At 37.9% G+C, this 26,814-nt stretch overlaps 1 protein-coding gene across 5 annotated transcripts in view; it reads left to right on the forward strand.

Annotated features, from left to right (window-relative positions):
* ARFIP1 (ARF interacting protein 1) overlaps nucleotides 1-18,857 on the forward strand; it is a 136,529-nt gene extending 117,672 nt beyond the window's left edge. For 4 of the 5 annotated variants that reach the window (XM_007466711.1, XM_007466712.1, XM_007466710.1 and 1 more), the window contains one exon: nucleotides 16,986-18,857. In XM_007466711.1, coding sequence (XP_007466773.1) covers nucleotides 16,986-17,141 — 156 coding nt within the window. In that variant the 3' untranslated portion in view covers nucleotides 17,142-18,857. The remainder of the gene's footprint in view (nucleotides 1-16,985) is intronic. The other variant, XM_007466709.1, reaches the window with a different exon arrangement.
* The last annotated feature ends 7,957 nt before the right edge of the window (nucleotides 18,858-26,814 follow it).

The following is a 26,814-nucleotide window of genomic DNA, read 5'->3' on the forward strand; positions in this document are numbered from 1 at the left end:
TTTTTGGCAGCCGGCGGGCCTCTCACTGTTGTAGCCTCTCCCGTCACAGAGCACAGGCTCCGGACGCGCAGGCTCAGCGGCAGGGCTTCCCTAGTGGTGCAGTGCTTGGGAGTCCGCCTGCCGGTGCAGGGGACGCGGGTTTGTGCCCCGGTCTAGGAGGATCCCACGTGCTGCAGAGCGGCTGGGCCCGTGAACCATGGCCACTGAGCCTGCGCGTCCGGAGCCTGTGCTCCGCGACGGGAGAGGCCACAACAGTGAGAGGCCCGTGTACCATTAAAAAATAATAATAATAATAATAATAATAATAATGACTTCAGTGTCCCTGATAAAAAGGTATGTAATCTAAATTTGATTTGGAAAAAAGTTCATTTGGTAGAAATAAAGTACTTTTTTATGGTTTTGATGCCTATGAAATAACACTTTAAGTTTTTTAGTCAATAACTTTTAAGTGGTATTTATCTTCTGTTGATACATGCTGTATTAGCAGGAGAAAGTTTTCAGTGTGATCCACTTGACATCACCTATCAGTTCTGCTCTTAAATTTCTCTTACCCAGTTTCTGTTTAAAACCTCAGCTTGTCTCTGTGTGTCAGTAGTCAGTGCTGAAGTTTGTTTTGCCCTTTAACAGTTAAAGTATTGTATGGTATATTTTCGGTCATTCACCAGATGTTGCTATAGTGGTTTTGCTTGTGTCTGATCTTGGTTGCTCATTGTTTGGTAGGTCTTTATGAAAGTTCTTAGTAATTGAGTTCACAGTGATTTAGTATATTTCTAAATTACTCTGTTTCTGATGTTAGGTTTTCAAAGTTGGTCAAATCTGTCATCATCTCACCATAGGAAATATTACCTCTGTCTTCTCCTATTTTAAATCTGCTTTTCTGTCATGTTTTATTTATCCTTATAACCACTTTAAACCTTTTTAAAGTTAGGAGATAACATACATAAATCAATATAGATTTTTTTTCCTGCTCTGTAATTATGGAAAGATTATATGAAAGTTTTTTATTATATGAAAGTTTAATATTGCATTATTCTTCATAATTTTACTTTTTTTTTTTTTTTTTTTTTTTTCCGGGTACGCGGGCCTCTCACTGTTGTGTCCTCTCCCGTTGCGGAGCACAGGCTCCGGGCGCGCAGGCTCAGCGGCCATGGCTCACTGGCCCAACCGCTCCGCGGCATGTGGGATCCTCCCGGACCGGGGCACGAACCCGCGTCCCCTGCATCGGCAGGCGGACTCTCAACCGCTGCGCCACCAGGGAAGCCCTATTCTTCATAATTTTAGAAAGAGTTAACTTTTATCTGTTGCAACCCTTGCATTAGATCCTTGTCCTGAGGCTGTTTAAATGCAACTTCAGGACCAGAGACAAAATAGGAAGGAGGTTTAAATATATCTTTTCTACATTTCTACCCTTCCTTTAACTGATCTGTTATACCTTCTTTTGTTTGTTTCAAACTTTGTTTAAAAGCTTTCTAAAATGTAGAATAGGGGCAGGTTAGAATAGGTGAAAGAACATGGACCAGTCTTGGAATAAACATTCCTGTTTCCCAAATCCAGCCTATCTGCTTCCTACCTGTCTAAAACTTAGGTGAGTTACTTAACTTTCTGAGTCTGTTTTTTTTTTTTTTAATGATAGCATGGAGACAATAGAAGTTGTAAGATGTAAGGGTCACATATTACCTGTCACACAGAAAGTGCTTCAGGAAAGTTAGTGTCACCCACCATATCAAAGAATAGTCTACCAAAAATGCTTGGCTGTTTCTTTGATACTGTATGCTTATCACTTCATATGATTTCATAGCATAAATATAGAAGTAAATTGAAAAAGTGTAATGACCCTAAAATATTTCCTCCAACATTTCAGCTTTTTGCCCCTTCTCCTAAAAGCAGGGTTTGACCTTTTTCCCCCCACCTTATGTTCTTCATCTCTCTCCTCAAGCCAGTTCTAGTTGAGAAACCAGAATCTTTCCCAGACTGATCTTTTTTCTTTTTTTAAATTTATTTTATTTACTTTTATTTTTGGCTGTGTTGGGTCTTCGTTGCTGTGTGCAGGCTTTCTCTAGTTGTGGCGAGCGGGGGCTACTCTTCGTTGCAGTGTGTGGGCTTCTCATGGCGGTGGCTTCTCTTGTTGCGGAGCATGGGCTCAAGGCACACAGGCTTCAGTAGTTGTGGGTCACGGGCTCTAGGGCACAGGCTCAGTAGTTGTGGCTCACAGGCTTAGCTGCTCCGCGGCATGTGGGATCTTCCCAGACCAGGGCTCAAACCCATGTCCCCTGCATTTGCAGGCAGATTCTTAACCACTGCGCCACCAGGGAAGCCCTCCCAGACTGATCTTTATAAAAAAACCAGATAGCCTAGTAAAGTGAACCTGATAGACAAGCCATATACTTAAAATAATACTTTTAAGTCTTGTCAAAACTGCTTATTATATATAGTGACAACAGCACAGTATCATTACCAAGGTTGCAAAAATTATCTTTAAAATTGTATTGCAACTGCTTTTATAATGTTTCTTAATTTTTCCTCTATTGGTAATGATTTGTATTTACTTGATAACCAAAGCATTCTGAAGATTCTTTGTAGCCTATCAGTCAGAGCTGCACTGAATACATTAAATGAGTACAGACCCTAGTGCAAATTAAAATTAGTCAAAAATAAGTGGAGATTGGACTTCCCTGGTGGTCCAGTGGTTGAGAGTCCATGCTTCCAATGCAGGGGGTGTGGGTTTGATCCCTGGGCAGGGAAGTTCTGCATGCCGCGTGGCACGGCCAAAAGTAATAATAATAGAGTAAAAAAATAGAAAAAAAAAATTTTAAGAGAAAAAAATAAGTAGAAAAGCAAAATATTCTGTTTTTAATTCATTTAATTTAGAAAGTATACTCCTGTTGAGAACTGATTTATTAGTTTATTTTAATTTAACTTTATTTTTTACTTACTAATGGTTTGATTAGATAAAAGAGTCAACTTACCATTGTTATTTAAATTTGCATCTGATTTTGAAGACTGCTACCAGAACTAAAACTTGTACTAGGATAACACATAATCAGTGCTAATAGAAAAATGAGATAAGTTGTCTGTTTTGGTATGAAACAGCTTCTGAGATTAAAGTGACAATGAAATTTTATATTTTATTTCCATAATTATAATTGAAAAGCTGTGACTCCCCAGAGACTCTCTTTATTCCAGGAACTTCTCTGAAGTGCTGATACTTTAAAAGGCTTTTACACATCAACCTTCTCACAGTTACCAAGAGAGTGTTTTTGTGAAAATGGGTATTGTATTATTTTGTTGTGAAAACTAGAATTCAGTCCTAAAAAGCATCCTCTTTCCTTTATTTCCCATGGATTAAGTTTCACTGGGTAGTGGGGGACCATTTTAAATACAGCTAATGGCCCCGTTTTGAGGCTTGGGTGGTGGGCTCCCAAGCTTCCCTCAGCTACAAGAAGTGTGTCTCTGTGTTAGGTTTGTCGACTGTCAGGGGGTGGGGACTCTGACTTCTGTTGACAGCAGTAGGGTTAGCTAAAAGTTGTCTGATTCCCTTCCCACTTTCTTTCTGACGCTCTAACTTTCTAGGCCATTATAACAGCTCTCTGCAGTTCAGTACGTGAATCAAATCCTGTGCTCTTTTACTGTCTTCTCCAATTCTTTTTTTTTTTTAATATTTATTTTATTTATTTATTTGGTCGCATCGGGTCTTAGTTGTGGCAGGTGGGCTCCTTAGTTGCAGCTCATGGGCTCCTTAGTTGTGACATACGAACTCCTAGTTGCAGCATGCATGTGGGATCTAGTTTCCTGACCAGGGATTGAACCCGGGCCCCCTGCACTGGGAGTGTGGACTCTTAACCACTGCACCACCAGGGAGGTCTTTGTCTTCTCCAAGTTCTAAAACACTGGGAGTTAAAATTCAAGTCAAAAATTTTTTGTGGTCCGAAAAGGAGTAATTAGTTAGAACCTATTTCTAAAAATTATTAGAATTTCATAGAAAAATACAGAAGCCCTTTAGTTGCTCTGTTGCTCCAGGAGCCAAGGGTCATCTGAAATTGGAAAACAAGAAAGGCCAAATAATACTAGTAGGTGGAAAATTACTGTGTGACTCAAGTAGGTTACTACCATGAAAACCTTAAAAAATAACTCAATAACAGGGAAGAGTGTTTATAAACTGGTACATAAACTTTCAGCTAAATTTAATACATCTGTAATAGAAGTGCCAGTTTCTGTCCTTAAAAATAAATAGAAATAATGTTTTTCTACTGAAAGAAAGCCTTTCAACAGAACGGCTTTTTGAGAGCTATTTGAGTTTCCAAATATATGTGTACCTCTATTTAAAAAGCAATTTTCTCAGAAAGTTTTAGTAGAAAGGAACCATAAAAATTATCTTACTCTTCAGTTTCTTCATTATGCAAGTGAAGAGAGTTCATATGGTTAACTTGAGGCAAGAGTTCATATGGTTAACTTGAGGCAGAAATGGGAGTTGAGCCCAGTTTTCCTGAATCATTCTCCTTCAACTATATCAGCCTCCTTCTGCAGTTAACAAGAGACAGGCAAAGAAAAAGGTTATCTACTTAATGGACATAGAAAATAGAAAATTAATAAATGGTTTATTTGTGGTAGATTTGCTTTGTTCCTAATCAGGAAAATGGCATTTTAGGGAAGGAAATTTTACTTACGTGTGCTTTCCAAAGAATCAAAATGCATCACATACCAGTTTGTAAGGATTGTAACATCATATTTTAGGGCCAGACAGGAGTTTTCCTTGAATTCTCTGAGGTGTATTACTTTTAGAATCTACAAGCAAAGGTCAGAGTCTCGATTATAAACAGAACTGACTTATGGCTTTAGGGAAAATTAGAAACTAGGAAGATTATTTGAAACTTTCTAATTTAGTTTCATTTTTAAATCTGTCTACTCATTTATAGTCTTTATTTTTTATACTACATTTGAAACAAGCCATGAAGCTTCATTATTTTCCTTTTTTCTTTCTTTCTTTTTAAAAAAGTATTTGGTATACACACAAAACAATATATGTAATGCATTCCTCTCAGGTCAGTACCTAGCTGTGGAATAGCTGGGTTGTATGTATACAAACACATGGGAATAGTAGGTGCATGTTTAACTTTTTAAGAAACTGGCAAACTTTTCCAAGATGGTTGTACCATTTGACATTTCCACCAATAGTATATGAGAGACCAATTTGTTCCACATCCTCACCAATAAGGTATGGTTAACCTTTCATTTTAGCCATTCTGGTGGATGTGTAGTAGACCTTATTGTGGTTTAAATTGGAATTTCCCTAATAAATAAAGATGTTGGTCATTTCATGTGCTTATTTGCCATCTGTATATTTTCTTTGGTGAAATGCCTGTTCAGATTTTTTCCCCATTTTTTCGTTGGGTTTGTCATTTCCTTATTCATTTGTAAGAATTTTTTGTATATTCTAGCATCAGGCTCTTTGCCAGATATGTTTTGCACATATTTTCTCCCAATAGGAGAAACTAGATAACATGCCGTGGGACCAAACACAGCCTATATATATAATTTTTTACAAAGGAAAAACCAATAGGGATGATAAGCAAAACTCAGAATAGGGAGGAAACTTGCATAAGCCTCTTAGATAGCCGCAGACAGCAGAAGCAAGAAGAACTACAATCCTGCAGCCTATGGAACCAAAACCACATTCACAGAAAGATAGAAAAGATGAAAAGGCACAGGGCTACATACCAGATGAAGGAACAAGATAAAACCCCAGAAAAAAAACTAAGTGAAGATAGGCAACCTTCCAGAAAAAGAATTCAGAATAATGATAGTGAAGGTGATCCAGGACCTCGGAAAAAGAATGGAAGCAAAGATCGAGGAGATGCAAGAAATGTTTAACAAAGACCTAGAAGAATTAAAGAGCAAACAAACAGAGATGAGCAATACAGTAACTGAAACGAAAAATAAACTAGAAGGAATCAGTAGCACAATAACTGAAGCAGAACGGATAAGTGACCTGGAAAACAGAATGGTAGAATTCACTGCTGCAGAAGAGAATAAACAACAAGAATGAACAGAAATGAAGACAGCCTAAGAGACCTCTGGGACAACATTAAATGTAACAACACTCACATTATAGGGGTCCCAGAAAGAGAAGAGAGAGAGAAAGGACCTGGGAAAATATTTGAAGAGATTATAGTTGAAAACTTCCCTAACATGGGAAAGGAAATAGCCCCCAAGTCCAGGAAGTGCAGGATAAATCCAAAGAGAAACACGCCAAGACACATAGTAATCCAATTGACAAAAATTAAAGACAAAGAAAAATTATTGAAAGCAACAAGGGAAAAATGACAAAAAACATACAGGGAACTCCCATAAGGTTAACAGCTGATTTCTCAGCAGAAACTCTACAAGCCAGAAGGGAGTGGCATGATATATTTAAAGTGATGAAACGGAAGAACCTACAACCAAGATTACTCTACCCGGCAAGAATCTCATTCAGATTAAACGGAGAAATCAAAAGCTTTACAGACAAGCAAAAGCTAAAAGAATTCAGCACCACCAAACCAGCTCTACAACAAATGCTAAAGGAACTTCTCTCAGTGGGAAACACAAGAGAAGAAAAGGACCTACAAAAACAAACCCAAAACAATTAAGAAAATGATCATAGGAACATACATATCAATTATTATCTTAAACGTGAATGGATTAAATGCTCCAACCAAAAGACACAGGCTTGCTGAATGGATACAAAAACAAGACCCATATATATGCTGTCTACAAGAGACCCACTTCAGACCTAGGGACACATACAGACTGAAAGTGAGGGGATGGAAAAAGTTATTCCATGCAAATGGAAATCAAAAGAAAGCTGGAGTAGCAACATTCATATCAGATAAAATAGACTTTAAAATAAAGAATGTTACAAGAGACAAGGAAGGACACCACCTAATGATCAAGGGATCAATCCAAGAAGAAGATACAACAATTATAAATATATATGCCCCCAACATAGGAGCACCTCAATACATAAAGCAACTGCTAACTGCTATAAAAGAGGAAATCGATAGCAACACAATAATAGTGGGGGACTTGAACATCTCACTTACACCAATGGAGAGATCATCCAAACAGAAAATTAATAATGAAACACAAGCTTGAAATGACACAATAGACCAGATAGATTTAATTGATATTTGTAGGATTTCTCAGTTTCTGCTGAGAAATCAGCTGTTAACCTTATGGGAGTTCCCTGTATGTTTTTTGTCATTTTTCCCTTGTTCCTTTCAATAATTTTTCTTTGTCTTTAATTTTTGTCAATTCCATCCCAAAACAGCAGATTACACTTTCTTCTCAAGTGCACATGGAACATTCTCCAGGAGAGATCACATTTTGGGTCACAAATCAAGTCTCAGTAAATTCAAGAAAATTGACGTCATGTCAAGTATCTTTTCTGACCACAACGCTATGAGATTAGAAATCATTTACAATGAAGAAAAACGTAAAAACACAAACACATGGAGACTAAACAATACATTACTAAGTAACCAAGAGATCACTGAAGAAATCAAAGAGGAGATCAAAAAATACCTAGAGACAAATGACGACAAAAACACGATGACCCAAAACCTATGGGATGCAGCAAAACCAGTTCTAAGAGGGAAATTTATAGCAATACAAGCCTACCTCAAGAAACAAGAAAAATCTCAAATAAACAATGTAACCTTACACTTAAAGGAACTAGAGAAAGAAGAACAGACAAAACCCAAAGTGAGCAGAAGAAAAGAAATCATAAAGATCAGAGCAGAAATAAATGAAATAGAAGCAAGGAAAAAAATAGCAAAGATGAATAAAACTAAAAGCTGGTTCTTTGAGAAGATAAACAAAATTGATAAACCATTAGACAGACTCATCAAGAAAAAGAAGGAGAGGGCTCAAATCAAGAGAATTAGAAATGAAAAAGGAAAAGTTACAACAGACCCTGCAGAAATACAAAGCATCCTAAGAGACTACTATAAGCAACTCTATGCCAATAAAATGGACAACGTGTAAGAAATGGACAAATTCTTAGAAAGGTATAACCTTCCAAGACTGAACCAGGAAGAAACAGAAAATATGAACAGATCAATCACAAGCACTGAAATTGAAACTGTGATTAAAAATCTTCCAGCAAACAAAAGTCCAGGACCAGATGCTTCACAGGTGAATTCTATCACACATTTAGAGAAGAGCTAACACCCATCCTTCTCAAACTCTTCCAAAAAACTGCAGAGGAAGGAACACTCCCAAACTCATTCTATGAGGCCACCATCACCCTGATACCAAAACCAGACAAAGATACTACAAAAAAAGGAAATTACAGACCAATATCACTGATGAATATAGATGCAAAAATCCTCAACAAAATACTAGCAAACAGAATCCAACAACACAGTTAAAAGATCGTACACCATGATAAAGAGAGATTTATCCCAAGGATGCAAGCCTTCTTCAGTATATGCAAATCAATGTGATACACCATATGAAAAAATTGAAGAATAAAAACCATATGATCATCTCAACAGATGCAGAAAAAGCTTTTGACAAAATTTAGCACCCATTTATGATAAAAACTCTCCAGAAAGTGGGCACAGAGGGAACCTACCTCAACATAATAAAGGCCATATATGACAAACCCAGAGCAAACATCATTCTCAATGGTGAAAAACTGAAAGCATTTCCTCTAAGATCAGGAACAAGATGAGGATGTCCACTCTCGCCACTATTATTCAACATAGTTTTGGATGTCCTAGCCACGGCAATCAGAGAAGAGAAAGAAAAGGAACACAAATTGGAAAAGAAGAAGTAAAACTGTCACTGTTTGCAGGTGACATGATACTATACATAGAGAATCCTAAATATGCCACCAGAAAACCACTAGAGCTAATCAATGAATTTGGTAAAGTTGCAGTATACAAAATTAATATGCACAGAAATCTCTTGCATTCCTATACACTAATGATGAAAAATCTGAAAGAGAAATTAAGGAAGCACTCCCATTTACCATTGCAACAAAAAGAATAAAATACCTCGGAATAAACTTACCTAGGGAGACAAAAGACCTGCGTGCAGAAAACTATAAGACACTAATGAAAGAAATTAAAGATGATACAAACAGATGGAGAGATATCCCATGTTCTTGGATTGGAAGAATCAATATTGTGAAAATGACTGTACTACCCAAAGCAATCTACAGATTCAATGCAATCCCTATCAAATTACCAGTGGCATTTTTTACAGAACTAGAACAAAAAATCTTAAAATTCTTATGGAGACACAAAGTACCCCGTATAGCCAAAGCAGTCTTAAGGGAAAAAAATGGAGCTGGAGGAATCAGACTCCCTGACTTCAGACTATACTACAAAGCTACAGTAACCAAAACAATATGGTACTGGCACAAAAACAGAAATATAGATCAGTGGAACCAGATAGAAAGCCCAGAGATAAACCCATGCACCTATGGTCAACTAATCTATGACAAAGGAGGCAAGGATATACAATGGAGAAAACACAGTCTCTTCAATAGGAAAACTGGACAGCTACATGTAAAACAATGAAATTAGAACACTCCCTAACACAATACACAAAAATAAACCCAAAATGGATTAAAGACCTAAATGTAAGCCCAGACACTGTAAAACTCTTAGAGGAAAACAAAGGATGAACAGTGTTTGACATAAATCACAGCAAGATCTTTTTTGATCCACCTCCCAGAGTAATGGAAATAAAAATAAACAAATGGGACCTAATGGAACTTAAAACCTTTTGTAAAGCAAAGGAAACTACAAACAAGATGAAACAACAACCCTCAGAATGGGAGAAAATATTTGCCAATGGATCAACAGACAAATGATTAATCTCCAAAATATATAAACAGCTCATGCAGCTCAATATTTAAAAGACAAACAACCCAATCCAAAAATGGGCACAAGACCTAAATAGACATTTCTCCAAAGAAGACATACAGATTGCCAAGAAGCACATGAAAAGCTGCTCAACATCACTGATTATTAGAGAAATGCAAATCAAAACTACAATGAGGTATCAACCTCACACCAGTTAGAATGGGCATTATCAGAAAATCTACAAACAACAAATGCTGGAGAGCGTGTGGAGAAAAGGGAACCCTCTTGCACTGTTGGTGGGAATGTAAATTGATACAGCCACTATGGAGCACAGTATGGAGGTTCCTTAAAAAACTAAAAATAGAGTTACCATATGACCCAGCAATCCCACTACTTGGCATATACCCTGAGAAAACCATAATTCAAAAAGAGTCATGTATCACAATGTTCATTGCAGCACTGTTTACAATAGGCAGGTCATGGAAGCAACCTAAATGCCCATCGACAGACAAATGGATGAAGAAGATATGGTACATATATGCAATGGAATATTACTCAGCCATGAAAAGGAACAAAATTGGGTCATTTGTAGAGACATGGATGGATCTAGAGTCTGCCATACAGAGTGAATAAGTCAGAAAGAGAAAAATATCGTATATTAATGCATATATGTGGAACCTAAAAAAATGGCACAGATGAACTGGTTTGCAGGGCAGAAATAGAGACACAGATGTAGAGAACAAATGGATGGACACCAAGGGGGGATAGTGGCGGGGGATGGTGGTGGCGGGATGAATTGGGAGATTGGGATTGACGTGTATACACTAATATGTATAAAATGGATAGCTAATAAGAACCTGCTGTATAAAAAAATAAATAAATTCAAAAAAGAAAACTCAGAATAGGGGTTATGGAGGGAGCAGGATGGTTATCTATTTTATATATAGATATATATATAAAGATATTATATATTCAGAGAAAAAAAATACCACACCTAAAATGTTACTTACATTCATTCACTCAATAAATATTACCATGGATCTGGTGTTGGGCATTACTCTAGGGGCTGGAATGACTTTATTTATATATAGAGAGAGAGAGAAATAGATACAGATATAGATATATCGATATATATATATAAAGAGACATATATATCATTATATCTGTATCTTAATTTACTGTTCCACAGGATATATTCATCTTTCATTTTACTAGTTAATGCCAGACTTTTCAAAAGTAGTTGTACAAATTTATACACTGATCAGCAGTGTATAAGAGTTCGTTCTAATGAGACTGGAAGTCTTCAGATTTAATTGGCCACTCCTGTTTCCTCTGCTGTAAAATGGCGTTCATGTTATTTGCCCTTTTTTTTTTTTTTTTTTTTTTTTTTCGTTAAGCAGGCCTCTCACTGTTGTGGCCTCTCCCGTTGGAGAACAGGCTCCAGACACGCAGGCTCAGGGGCCATGGCTCACGGGCCCAGCCGCTCCGCAGCATGTGGGATCTTGCCGGAACGGGGCACGAACCCATGTCCCCTGCATCGGCAGGCGGACTCTCAACCACTGTGCCACCAGGGAAGCCCTGTTTGCTCTTTTTAATTGGGTTCTCAGTGTATAGGAGGTCTTCACATTTTCTAGATGTGTACCCTTTGTCAGCCCCTGTAATGCAGATCCCTCTCCCCAGTTTGTAACTTGTCTTTTCGATCTTTGGGTGAATAGAAATTCTAAATTTCAGAGTAATTTAATTTATCGATCTTTTTGTCATAATTTATGATTTTTTATCTTTAAGAAGTTATTTCATACCTAAGGTCATCTGGAAACTTTTCCACCCTTCTGTCAAAACGTACTGCCCTCAGAGCTCTCCTTTGACCAGTCTCTGACAGTCAGTTCTCCAGAAGAGACCTGAAACTCGTTCACACTGGCAGAGGTTACTGAGAACAGGTCAGTTTTAGAAAACATTTTTATGTAAACAGGAATCAAATGCGAACTAGCCTGTAATAATTTACTTTACTTCTTTTTTCTAGCTGTAATTTTCATTGACTCTAGTGACTTGCAGGAAAGAGATTTGGTCCTGAAATCAAACTCCATTCATGTAAGGTGAACACTGGTTATAACTTTAATTAGCATAATTTGACCTTTTCTTAGTAGATACTTAATACAAATCAGTTTATCATTTTAAAGCTTGTTTTAAAAGTGATTGCAATGCAAAACTTTTCTGTCTAGACATAGAGAAAGAAGTCAATATGAATTAGTGGAAGTCTGTATGAAGAATGTTTGAACAAACTTCTAGTGTAATACTGTTAACTTGAATGGTGCTAACCAATAAATAATTTGGAAGAAATTAGGTGCCTTCTTGTTGCTTGAAAAATGTGTTCATTTTAGAAGCACAGAATCATGGGGTTGTAAAAGGACCCTTAAAGTTTCTCCTGAGGTGATCCACTAGGCAGGGGAGTTCCTTCTGCAGCATCTCTGCCCTTGGATTGAAGGCCTTATAAAGGCAGGCAGTGTTGATAAACTATGTTCATGCACTCTTGTCAACAAAATTTATTTGCTTAGCACACACCTTTTTTTCACTGTGCAGAGGTAGACTTCACATCAGCTTCTGTCTTTGAAAAGGAAAAAACTCTATATGTTTCTTGTTTCACTCACAGCACTTCTCTGATATTAGATGTGTGTGATTTTTTTCCCCCACACAGACCAAGTCTCTGATCTTCTGGACACTAGCTGGGTGTCCTGCAATTTGGTTCACTTCTGACACTGTGGACCCCCCTCACCACCACCTTTAGACACCTTTCAAAAGTCCAGGTCATCACCTGTGCTTCTGACCAACCAGCTATAAGTCGAAGGTTCCCACAACCCCCTTCTCAGCTTCAGTCATTTCCTAGAGCAGCTCACAGAGCTCAGGAAACAATTTACTTATTATATTACCAGTTCATTACAAAAAATATTAAAGGATAGAGACACAGAGGTCCATAGGGCAAGGTCTGGAAGGGTCCTCAGCACAAAAGCTTCTCTTCCCATTGGGCTTGGGGTGCACCACCCTCCTGGCCTATGGATGGGTCAGCCAACCGAGTAGCTGTCCAAACCCCCCACTGTAGGGATTTTTACGGAGGCTTCATTGCATAGGCACAGCTGATTAAACCGTTGTCCCGAGGTTGGTGGGGGGTGAGGGTGAAAATTGCTACTCTCTAATCACAATTTAGTTCCCCTGGCAACCAGCCCCAAGCTGTGGTTATCTAGGGGCTTTCCAAAAATCCTCATTAACATAAAGGCAGGTGCGGTTGAAAAGAGCTTGTTGTGAATAACAGAAGACACTCCATTCACCTTTAAAAGCTCTGGGGCCATTTCAGGAACAGAACCCGAGACCAAATATTACAACAGAAGATGCTTCCTAGGCGCTTATCACTTAGGAAATTAACAAGGGTTTTAGGAGCTCTGTGCCTGGAATGGGATGAAGACCAAGTATTTACTTCTCATTATAAATCACAGTATCACAATCTTACTTCTTATAAGTTCCGAATCAGGGGGTTCTAAATAAATGAAATTTTATTTTACTAAAAAAAGTCAATGTTGTTTGAAGGTTTAACCATCAACTAGGTAAACTTAAATTCCACTGAAATCGAATGAGTACTTATCCTGTGTCAGACAGTGTGCTAGGTAGTATCTCATTTCATTTAACCCTTACAACAGCACTACAAATGCAGTTTGGTAATGGCATCCCTGATAAACGGATAAAGACCTTGGCCAGTGAAATTAGAAGTAACCCGTGCCTGGTGTCACAAAGAAAACTGGGAAATGGTACAACTGGGACTGGCACGCGTGCCCCCTGATTCCAGAGCTCTTTCTGGTAATTTCTATAAAAGAACTACTAGTAATGGGGATATTTTACTAATGACCTAGGTGAATAACAAATAAAAATTTGGGGAGGCTGTGACCAGTATCAAGTATGCCTAATGCACCTCTTCCCAGAAAATTGGAAGTAAAAGTTCTCAAAGATACTGTATGTACTCCTAAACTGCACTTAGGTCTTAGGCCTGGCTAGTAGCAGTTTTGCGTCGCTTGTTTGTTTGAGTCTCTGTTCCCTAGCTGCTTTCTCAATTAATTTCTCTCCTGTATCACAGCCACGTTTTAGCCTTTCTTCATTCTAGGCCTATCCTCCTCCCTCTGATTTTCCTCCTTTTCACTGTTTTCTAGACCCGCATTCATTCCTAGGAAAGCACATTCTTAACCTTTTCCTTTTTTAAAAAAAATTATTTATTTACTTATTTATTTTTGGCTGCATTGGGTCTCCATTGCTGCACGCAGGTTTTCTCTAGTTGGGGCAAGCTGGGGCTACTCTTCGTTGCGGTGCGCGGGCTTCTCACTGTGGTGGCTTCTTTTGTTGCGGAGCACTGGCTCTAGGTGCGCGGTCTTCATTAGTCATGTCTTACGGGCTCTAGAGTGCAGGCTCAGTAGTTGTGGTGCACAGGCTTAGTTGCTCCACAGCATGTGGTATCTTCCCACATCAGGGATCGAACCCATGTCCCCTGCATTGGCAGGCGGATTCTTAACCCCTACGCCACCAGGGAGGTTCCTTTATTTTATTTTATTTTCTGTAATAAACATTTCTTTTTTTATTTATTTATTTAGCTGTGTGTTCCTTAGTTGCGGCTCCCCAGCTCCTTAGTTGTGGCATGTGAACTCTTAATTGTGGCATGCATGTGGGATCCAGTTTCCTGACCAGGGATCAAACCCGGGCCCCCTGCATTGGGAGCACGGAGTCTTAACCACTGTGCCACCAGGGAAGTCCCTTTAACCTTTTTCAGGGATGCACCTCTTTTGCTGCATAACGAAAAACCCACTACTTAGTGGCCTATTACACCAGTGATTTATTATTTCCCACCATTGCCTAGGTATGGGATAGGTGGATTCTTCCTGTTTCACTTTCAACTACAATGCCTGCTGGGCACTGGGAGCAGCTGGAATGACTGGGCCTCTGTCCCCATGGGCTTTCATCCCAAAGGGAGGCTACACAGGATTTCCTCACAATGTGGCGACACCAGTCCCAGAGCGCCAGCCCTTGCTTATCAGGCCTCATTTTCTAAAGTTACAGGCCAAGCTTATTTTCATTGTAGAAGCCTCCCCAAGAGTGTGGATTGAGAGGGGTGGTTGGGCCATTATTGTAACAGTCATTATAATAATATACTTTGCTCACCTCCTAATTGCCTTCTAGAAACCTGCTTTTCCTATCATTATCCTGTTTCCTTAATAATTGCCCCTGGGTGGAGGTTCATCATCCTTTGAAATATCCCCCCCTTATCTCAGCACCAGAGGGCAGGGGAGTTAGAGTTCTCCCATCCCAATGTTCTCTTCCAACCTTTCTTGAAAAAACCCTCTTCTCCCCACAAGTGCCTTTTTTTTTTTAAAGTTAACAAGATGTATTTTTACTACCCATTTATCATATTAACCATCATTTTTACTGCACTCTGCCTTAGCCTTGTATTCTTGTATCCCTAGTACTGTGCCTGATGCATAGTGTTATGCATCAGGTTTTGTTGTTATCCTTGTACCTGGTACCAAAGGTTTTCATTTAGGAAGGTTGCAGGCCTTAAATTTCTGACCAGGTGAATTCAAGGTATTCTTTTTAGTTTGTACAGACATTTTTAGTCTCTGGCCCTCTTAAACTATCTCCCTGCCAGAAACTTTCTTATCTTTGTCAGAGAAAGAGGAAAAAAATCCCTTTTATTTTTTAAACAACTTTAGTTGAATCAGCAGCTCCAGATGCCCTAAATGTTAACCCAGCTTCTTCACAAGGCTTGAGATACTCATTCCCTGGGGTCAGTACTTATTTGGTTTCCTGCCTACCTCCTCCTTTTTCCACCCCAAGCCTGTAAGCTCATGAGGGAAGGAATTTCTTTCTGTATCTCCTAGAACAGTGCCTGGCACTTAGAAGGTACTTAAGGTCTGTTGAATGAACAAATGAATGGAATTAAAAGTTATCTAAGATACTTTAAGTAAAAATCTCTTACTGAAAGTGTGCATGGTGCAATCCGTTTATGTTTTTAAATATTGTATATAAGCCTAGAAAATTTCTCGAAGGATACACAATAAAATGTTAACAGTGCTTCTCTCAGGCGAGGAGGAATGCAGAGTGGATCAGGAGATTTTACTTTATAATCTTGAGCAATGCCGTTTTTATAACATTTTAATTTTTAAAATAAAGACTTTACAAATCAAAGATATCTACTATAAATATATTAGTGTTATTTCCTTTATAGAGGTACACGGACGAAGAAATGGCTAGAGAGACTATGCATGTGTGTGTTAATAGTGAATACAGATGTCATATCATATATGTTATAATCCTAGTTTTTCACTTAGCATCATATATCAGATGTTTGTACATCATTAAAAATGATTAAAGCTCAGTTTTAATGAATATTGCATTGGATGGGTAAATTAGAGTGTATTTTATACTTTACTGTTGAACAATTTGCAGTTATAAATAAGACCTCAAGGAAACACTTCATTCATAAACTCTTTTTGATGCTTTGCTGATTTCTTTAAAAGAGTCATAGAGATAGTGTTACCTGATTAAAACATACTCTTGATATCATTAGAAGTAATAAGCAATTGAAAGTAGCTGAGAGGCATATGAACTTTAAGTAAATTGGCTTTCTGGGCAACTCTTGCCATCCTTCTTCAATCTTTGCAGAGAAGTACGGTATTTAAAAGTATCCAGGCTACTCAGTTTTACGTAAAGTGTGGCCTTAATGATGTCAATACTTGGTATAGAGCATGTATCATATAGTAACTATTTATGTATAATTTTGCCTCTTCAAAATTTGATTTTGAATATACTTAGTTTGAAGGGAGATCTAATGATATGTTTAATTAAAGTAAGCTCAATAATGTTTGAAAATGGTTAAGAGAGTACATATTTAGCTGATCTGTTCCCTTCAGGGAAGTTAAGAACCTTCATCGCAGGTTCAGTGACTTTACAAAGCAATGTACAATCAGTGTGTGAGAAATACTTTGTCAAAAAAACTTTTCTGGAGGAGAGATATGCTCTTTGATTACGACATGTAATAAATCACCTTATATTTCATTGTCACTGGTGTTAATGCTTGGTCTTCTAACTCTGCCCTGTTCACAGGTTAAAGTGTTACACAATCAGCTGGTCCTTTTCCACAATGCCATTGCCGCTTATTTTGCTGGAAATCAGAAGCAGCTTGAACAGACACTTAAACAGTTCCATATCAAATTGAAAAATCCTGGAGTGGACACCCCGTCTTGGCTTGAAGAACAGTAAAATCACACCTGGAAAAAAAGAGAAAGTCACATTGTTATATTTCTAAACAAACCTAATAAGAATTAAGCAGAGTTGGGGGAAGAGGGAAAGGGTGACAACCATTGTAGTGATTCTTGCACAAACAGCTTTAATTTTTCCCTTTTTTCATACTTTAACAATTGAACTGTTAAATTTGATGGGAAGGTGGGTGGTTTTAATATAAACATAATTTCTATAATCTGAACACAATAATTTTCCTTTTTGAGAAATCCTTTTGTATTGTGAGGGTTGATGGCTATTTCTGTAGTTTGAAAACACTTAATATAGATTTGCACTGACAAGATAAAAATTCAAGGTTTTTGGTCCTGCAAATGAGGACCAGTTGTACCTTTTCCGAAGGGAGGTTTACATGATTTATATCAACATCAGATATTTTATATATGAATATATTAAATATCTTTAAGAGACTCATTTTCATGTATTGTCTTAAAGAAAAAAGAAACTATTTTGCAGAGTAAAATTATATGGTGTTCCTGCAGCATCCACAGAGAGGTGGCAGCTCTAATGAATGACTGATTGGCTTGTGGAGTTGTGGCAGATACCTTTTTAAAAATGAATCTGTACCATTATAATTTTGTTTAAGACTTTTTCTTACAGGCGCAGGAATCACACTGTCATTCCTGTGAGGCTTTTGAACTTATGAATTTGCGTCACCCAAAGCCGTGGAGCGTTTATGTTAGCCGTTTCTTTGATTCATAATGAAACCTGCTTAAGAGAATTTTTTTGACAGGTAGACTTGGGAATAGAAATTCTCCATGGTTTCTAGAGTAGAATTCTGTGCTTGGAAAGCTAGTTTTGGGGTAAGTTCCACTTTGACAGAAGTGAATTCCTAGACAGCTTTCATTGACTTCTATGTGTAACAATACCGGTTAAGCCTTAAATCACAGATATGTGCCTTCTCAGATACAGTAATTCTCATTCAACCAATGTACATAAATCCATAAAGAAGCCCCTTTCAGATAATGTTTGATGTGTCTGTTACTTCCTTGCAAAGGAGCACTGTGTATAAATGTTGAGTTTCTTTGTATTTGTTAAGCCACATTTAAGATTTATGGAGAAATCAACTCTAAAATTTGCTGTTTGGTTTTTCTTCATTCCTTTTGCAGAATGGGAAGACAGAGGACTTGTTTTCATTTGAATAAAGGAAAGGTGACGTGGGTCCGTGTGGTGGTAGCCAGAAGAAGGGGGCTGGAAGGGCCAGTGCTGTTTCAGTTGCTCAGTGCCTTTGGTTTTGTGTTACGTGGTCGGCCTGTCTGCTGTGTGGTTTTATCAGTAATGTAATCCTTTTAAAATATAAGTTCTCTTGATTTTTGACATAGACATAAATTAATATTTTGAGAGGTATCTCTTCTTCTGTTCATTTCTTTTGTGTTGAAATGAAGTACTTAAAATTACTGTTATACATGAACTTTGTGGACTGTAAGATTTGTTGTATATGTTCAAATGCCATTTAGCTGGCTTTTTAATTAATATGCCTGTTTTCAGTGCTTAACACAATGTAATGTGACTATAAATCATAAACCTATTTTAAATCATTCCCTCCTGTATATTTGTACTCTGAGAGAGCCTTATTTTATTCTTCCAGCAGAATTACTACTTGTGATAGTTCATTTACATTCCCCAGAATGTGCCTCTGGTGTGAATTTTGTATTCTTATTAAAAGTGTTTGCTTCAGTACCTCATTCCTCTGACTCTTCATAATTTAAAATAAGAAGCAAGTATTTGGAAAAAAATGAGGACATGTGATTTGTCTTTAAAAACAGTGACAAAAACTGGTGCTTCTGTCACTTAAAATTCTTCTATTTCAGTAAGTTACTCTTTTCCCTCAATTGGAATCTCTTGGGAGCAGCAGATCATGTCCACGCTTACACACTTCAATAACAGTTGTAGCTAAGGAATTAAATTGTTTCATGGATTGATGATTTTTCAGAATAAACTAAAATTATCAGTGATTTTGAGTAGTGGGTACATGTGCAAAAGAAATAAGTAAATTAACATATTAGCCAGTGGTATATTTACTTTGTTAGGAAAGTAACTCATATTCCTTGTAGAAAAGAATTTGAAGATAATCTCAAAAATTGAGGATAAAATAAATAACTTCCCAAATCAATAAGTACTGCATGGGACCCCCTAAATCCCCCTGAAATTAGATACTTTAGTTACCAGTTATTTCTATTGTAAGCTCTAGTTTGAATATCCTTTAAGGTGCACTCTTATCAGGTTATTCCCTTAGGTTAGATTCCAAAAGTGAAAATGAGCCCTCAAAGTATATACACATTTTTAGGGCTTTACTATGCATTGCCAGTTGGCTTTCAAGAAAGATTTTGCCAATTTATATACATGTGCCTGTTTAGCATATTTTTAAAGCCAGTATACATAAAAGGACATCATGCATATAGTCAGCAGAACATCATTTTATAAATGTTTTAAGTGGATAGGGGGAAACCACCAAGAACATAAAGGCTGAACCATCAGGATTTGGGGAGTTGTGGGGTGTGGGGCAGAGGATAGATAGAAATGGCTAACTTCTCTCTCATTAAAATAGAAATTTTTCAAGAAAAAAAATGCACTGAAGAGCAAGCCTGTGAAATTGAACTCTTCATCCTGTTAAAAGATAAACTGAGGCATATTAAAAATTTTGAGTTTATATTTTTTTTTTTTTTTTTTCCTTGCGTTATGCGGGCCTCTCACTGTTGTGGCCTCTCCCATTTGCGGAGCACAGGCTCCGGACACGCAGGCTCAGTGGCCATGGCTCACGGGCCCAGCCGCTCCGCGGCATGTGGGATCTTCCCGAAACGGGGCACGAACCCGCGTCTCCTGCATCGGCAGGCGGACTCTCAAGCACTGCGCCACCAGGGAAGCCCTGAGTTTATATTTAAAATTGATTTGAATCAGGCAGCACCAAGCTGGAAGTGGTTAGCCCTCCACCAGCAGGAGCTGGGATTGGGGGAGACTTTTATAGAGAAGAGGTAGGTGCAAAGGAAGGAAGGCATTTGATTGACTGTAGCTTAAGGGTTGATTATTTGGGAAAGCCTAGTTGGCTGTTTGTGATTAGTTGTCCTTAGGTTTTGATTTCTTAAGTTTGAGGCATTTGTGGCTTAAGTGTTGGTTTGCTTACGTAGGCTACTAAGGCATTAAAGCCACCTCAGTCTGATGGCCTCCTTTTTAAATTAATTTAATAATCCCAAAGTTGCCAAAATCTTAGAGCCCAGGAGGGACGTGGGCTTCTAGAAGTAATTTAGCTGAAATCTAGACTTTAAGAAGCATCTTTTCCACATTCAGAGCACACTGATGATGTTACTGAAGTGTACCCCATAGAGTTGAAGCTAGAAGTTTCCTTAGAGAGTATCTGTTTAAGGCCCTTTTTTTCACAAGGCCCCAAAACATTAAACTGACCTAGCCAACTCCCAACTCCAAATGTAATGCCAGGTGAGTATTTGCAACTAAATATATGAATTCCCCTTTAAATCCTTCCAATTTCAACTGCATAATTAAATCAGTGTGTCAAAAGTATCATTTCTTCTACTAAAGCACTATGTGGATACATGTCTTCTCAGCTGAAAAAAATAATCCACCCCCAAATGGATTCATATTAGATATATTTCAAAGTATTTACGATCCACTCATCTTAAAGTATTCTGAAATACTGTGAACCTCAAAAGGACTATATTAAGTAAAATTATAAATATTGAAAAAGCTAAAATTAAATCTTGGGACTGTTAATTTGAAGAATAATATATCTACCTCATATGCCCAGTCTCCTTTACCCTTCACTAGAGATGACTGTAGGTGTGGAAAACAAAAGCAAAATATCTAAATTGCTAATTCAGTGTAACATCTGTATATAATTTGTACTGATTTTTGTGAAGCTTAAGAACACCTATATTTTGTAGTAATATTCCTTAACATCTGCCCATTAGCTCTTTTCTTGAACCTTTCTGGGAGAGTTAAGACCATCTGAGATCCTTCATCACTCAATTCTAACCAAATTTAGGCACTTAAAAAAATTATTCCCCCTGTAAGACTGCATATTTTTATATTGGCTAAGACTATCCAGTTGTGAATAGGCTATTTTCTGACCAAAAGCCCAGTTATATTGTGCATTAGTTCAAAGCTTTTCCAAGGGCCACAGGTCCTTAACTATTTTTACAACATAGCAAGACCTGTTAAAATAGAATGACAATGCAAACAACTTTCCTCTTTTAAGGACCTGCATTAAATTCTATTCTGTGTTCCCACTTGAAGATTTCCTGCTCAACAGGTTTCCTGGCATAAATGAGCCTTTATAATAAATTGCCAAGTGGTTCTCCTAATGTACAGAAAACTATGAAGTTCAGCTTTGTTTTTGTGAAGTAAAGGCAAATTCATAGCAGTTTCTGTATATTAAGTGAGAACTATTTATTATTCTGGTTGTAACTCTGCTGTGGAAAGAGGAGACTCTCCATATGAGGAAGGGAAATAAGGCGCAGTCCGGCAACCCTAACTCTGTCCCTGAGTAGTTAGTTGATGAATATGCTATCAGAGCTGGAATGTCAATGACATTTTTACAAATGAAACTTCCATTAAAAAAATAAAACCACAGTTTGTTTGGTTTGGGCCCAAGCTAGGCTTTGCCATATGCATCCTCTGTCGAAGATTGAGAGCTTTCTGCAGCTATGGTTTCTCATAAGATGTTGATTCATAAGAAAAATCAAAGAACGAGATACCACTTTGTTGAGCTTAGACACAAAAGTAACTTTCCATATCTTAGACTTTCCTGTTGTTTTGCTTTTGGTACAGGTGTATGTTGTATAAATATCTTACAAGTGAAATGTACATTGAGCTGGCATGGGGACACATAGGGAAGCAAAATGTAAACCATATTAGTCTTCACTATATCTTGGAGCTTTCAATATTGAAGTTCTATGGAAAAAGCAAAATCTCACTGTAAAAAAAAAAAAGAGTGGAAGGTATTATGGGGTAGGGAGAGGGAAGGTAACTTTAATCCTGTTGGCGTTGCTACAAAGTTTTAAAATTATGAAGTTTTTAGAGTAATAAATTAAGTACGCAAATTATTTTTATATTTGCGACTTGACTTAGATCCTCCCCCCTAAATGATTTCTAATTCTGTATTAGGAAGCTTTTTATGAAAAACTACCTAAAGTTTTAGGCAGATAATCATACTTCTTTCCTTTGAGGAATATATATGTGCTTGTTATTAAGGCTAGGCTCTAAGCTCTTGAGAAAGGCACAGGGTATTGCTTTTTATTCACCCTGCATCCCCAACTCCTTGTATGGTTCTTAGCTCATGTAGTAAAAACGCGTCTGGTTTGTGATACATAATTCAAATATAGAAAAACATTTGGCGGGGACTTCCCTGGTGGTCCAGTGGGTAAGACGCCACGCTCTCAATGCAGGGGGCCCAGGTTTGATGCCTCTTCGGGGAACTAGATCCCGCATGCTGCAACTAAGAGTTCACGTGCCATAACTAAGAAGCCCACATGCTGCAACTAAAAGATCCCACATGCCACAACGAAGATCCCACGTGCCGCAACTGGGACCCAGGTCAGCCAAAATAAATAAATATTTAAATATGTTTTTTGAAAAAAGAAAAACTGTTGGTGGTTGCACTGCCATTTCATTTGAATGAATTATAAAGGAGACAGTACATTTATAACATTCTAAATCTGTCAGGGTGTTACCTAAGGTACTAGGAATGGCCAGTTAAAAAGAAAATAGTAGAGATATTGGCAGATTTAGAAAATCACCATTTTGCAGCCCCTAGTGAAATATTGATTCACACAGGGATCACCAGTGGAATCTAAAATCATTAGAGATTGAAAGAAAACAGATTATGTCCATAATACGAAGTGTTACCTCACGTATTACTCAATGTGAAAGGGGGGAAAAGTGCCATTTGTAAGAGTTTTATGCTTTGCATCTAACTCGAGTGATCAAAGTTAACATCACTAATAACATGATAATCATGTACCTCCAGATATGATGCAGTATAAATTATGCAACATCACTTGTGAGATGAGATATTCCTGCCGGGGTTGTTTCTGGGTAAAGAACAAGTTAAATGATACCATGAGGAATTAATTGGACAAACCCAGAATCTGGGACTTTCTCCAAGATAATTGATGTAGTTTCTTCAAAAAGTATGTTACAAAAGAAAAAATATTTTAGAAATTTGTTAGAAAATAAAAGAGACTTTAGATTACAGTTCAAGAAAATAGCTACATAAAACATTTGAGGAACCACTGAGTAATCTGAATGTGTATTTGATAAGACTAGCGACTTTTTGTTAATTTGGGGCTGTGCTGTTGTGGTTGGGGGAGATGCATATGCCCAAAAGCATTGAAAAGTAGGGTGGCATGATATCTGCAATATACTCTTACGTGGTCCAGCAAAAATATATACATTCATGCATACGTACTTGCAGAAAGCTGGGGGAAAGAGAAAAGGAAGAAGAAAAAGACATCTTAAAATAAATATGCCCGTATGTTGGCAGGTGGATGTGTGGGGTTTCACTGTACTCATCTTTTAACTTTTCCTTTTTTGAAAATTTTCATAATAAAAATTAAAAAGAAAATGTCTAGGATATTTGGTCCAGAAATGCAGGTAGCCTTCTCCTAAGTCTTCCCTCTTGCACCGAGGTCACAATCAGGGGCTTCGTTCGGTTACAGCAAATGACACCACTTGCTTCACTCCTGCAGATACCAGAACCCCTCCGCCAGCATGTAAAAGAAATTGGTTTGTACTTGGGAGCACAGAAATTCAAGCAAGTGTAAAGTTGAACAGTTTTCTATTTGTCAGTAAAGATAACAGAAACTTAGGACAATCGAAGAAATAGAAATAACTTAGGATATGAGACTAGTTTTTTAAAAAGTCATGTAGGAAAACATGCATTTACTAAACAAGATTTTTTTTCTTCTCCTCTTTCTCAACTTTCTAAATGGCTGTTTGCAACTATAAGGGAAGTTAAGCCCCAGAATAAAACCCTAACTTGATGTTAGCTTAATACCAAGTTTTCTTCTGTCTCAATTTTTTCTCCTCATAAGCAAGCATATATACTATTCTGTACTAATACTCTAGATTTCTTAAAGCTTAGGTGCTTATAGCTTCACTTATTATAACAACTTAGACTTCTTAAGGTAAATTGTATTTGTACATTGGTAATTTTTTTTTTTTTTTTTTTTTTTTTTTTTTTTTTGGGTGTTTTTGGTTTTTGTTGGGTCTTCGTTTCTGTGCGAGGGCTTTCTCTAGTTGTGGCAAGCGGGGGCCACTCTTCATCGCGGTGCGCGGGCCTCTCACTCTCGCGGCCTTTCTTGTTGCGGAGCACAGGCTCCAGACGCGCAGGCTCAGTAGTTGTGGCTCACGGGCCCAGTTGCTCCGTGGCATGTGGGATCTTCCCAGACCAGGGCTCAAACCCGTGTTCCCTGCATTAGCAGGCAGATTCTCAACCACTGCGCCACCAGGGAAGCCCATACATTGGTAATTTTTAATAACTTATTTTCAGTCTGAAAAGATATCTTAAGAGCTGGACAAATTGTCCTTAATTCACCCTTGTTAAATTAATAAAATAGCTTAAATCTTTAAAGAACTCCCCAAATAAATAACGGATGTTTACCTTGTTCTCCAATTCTCTGTTTCTCATTCCCTCACCCCTACCTTAGGTCAGAACAAGGAAAATCCTGTGGATTAAAATTTTCTAACTAGTTTACATCAGTAATAGAAGCAGTAAAAAGCCCAGATGATGTTTTGAGAATTGAGTTTTTACTATGGCAATGGTTACTATATAATCACTGGTACTATCAAGTGAGTTGGAAAAAAAAATCTGTGTAGGTTTAAACGGTCATGAGTATTTGCTGAACAAACCAGTCAGCGTGTCCATGTTGCCTTTCATCACCTGATTCCACTAACACCCTCAGGAGGGTCAGAGAGTCCCTGAAGTGGGTCTAACAATTCCTTCTTGGACGGATGTTGGCCACTGGAGCAGGCCAGGCCTTTAATTTGTCATTCAGATTTCCTATGGTATGCCTTTGAAAAAAATAATCTGTCTTCGTATTCTCTAAACTTTATCTAAAAAAGCTCCCTACATTTTCTTTGTGAAGTTCAGCATTTTCCTCCAATTACAACAGTCATAAAATAAGAGAAATTAGTTAGAAATTGCAAATGAAGAGCTCGAAGTCTAATGATAAAACTTTTATATATATGTATATGTGTATGTATGTATATATATATATATATATATATATATATATATATATGTATGTAGGAGACCTTGTCTAAACTCACAAGGGAAGGGAAAGTAGAGTATTAAAGGTTCAGAGCAGGCTCTAGTCCTAACTTGCCTTTGTCCTTTAAAAAAAACCACGACATAATAAGAGGCTGTTTCGGAGTCACTATTTGTGTTCAAGGCTTGAGCAATTAAAACAAGTCTTTTTTCCCCAAGACACAGTAGCTTCAGTCAAAGCTACTCCAGACTTCCTTGCCAGTGACCTCAACACTGACCTTGACCTATTCTAGGAAGAACTCTGCCTGTTTAGTCCTTTTAGCTCATTTTTATGTGAATTTCTGTTCCCTAGTAGTGAACTGGAACCACCCAATTAATTAAGAAAAACCTCATTCATGATTAACTTAATTTCTAGTATGCTGACCTTTCATTATTATAATATCATCTTTCCTCACGGTGGCCTGTCTGGGATCTTGTACACCTGGCCTGCGGAAGCAGTTTCCCCAAGCAGTGGCAGAGGCAGATGACTGTCTTTCCAAGGGCCTCTCTTCGTTTGAAATCAGGAATTCCCATCTCTTTTAGATTCTCAAGCCTCTGTATCAAATTTCAGAAGAGAAAGCTCAATCCAATCACTCTTTTTCCCAAACCATGTCAAAGCTGGAGGTGTTGTTTGGTGCATCGCCAGGCTGCACTGCTATACTCAGGACATCAGCGTGTCCTTAGAAATATTTCGCATGACTGGCCTGTACACGCCTACATTTCTTCAGTTCACTGTGAAATGTTATGATACCTGGCTATTCTCTTCATGTGCCCTTATATCCTGTTCCAAAGAGCTTGAGTCTCGTCTGGTGGATTCCCTTCTGGATTATAGAAGCTTCTTGAGGGCAGATCTGTTTTGAACGTTTGTGTAGCCCTCCCTGTGCCTTGCACACAAAAGGCATTCGGTTTTGTTGATAATGATGAATATCATTGCTGGAGACTCCAGGTTGGAAGGATTGGAGGCCCACTGGCCTCATTCGCAGTGATGAGGACCAAGTTTAGTTGGCAGACACAGTGACAAGAAACATTCATTGTCAGAGCCCTGGGGTTAGATACTACTGAGACATGAAGATAAATAAGTAAGGTGGCCCTGCCCTCAAACTTTTTGGTTTAATAGGAATAAAGTCCGTGCAAATCCTCGGAAGGCATGGTGTGGGGAATACATGCTGTTTATTAGTGGTTGAGTGCGGAAGCAGCCAGCCTTCAGCTCTAAATTGGATTGTCTTGTGTGAGCGTGTGCACTGGGTGCATTTTACAGTCCTGACAGGGCAGCCCCGTCATGGGAAACAGTCCTATCTGTGTTGTCCAACTAACCCTCACGTAAATCATATGTTAAATATAGTACAATGTTATTTATTTATAGGCTTTGAATCAACA

This window comes from Lipotes vexillifer, unplaced genomic scaffold (assembly GCF_000442215.2).
Source record: "Lipotes vexillifer unplaced genomic scaffold, Lipotes_vexillifer_v1.1 scaffold498, whole genome shotgun sequence".
NCBI classification, from domain to species: Eukaryota; Metazoa; Chordata; class Mammalia; order Artiodactyla; family Lipotidae; genus Lipotes; species Lipotes vexillifer.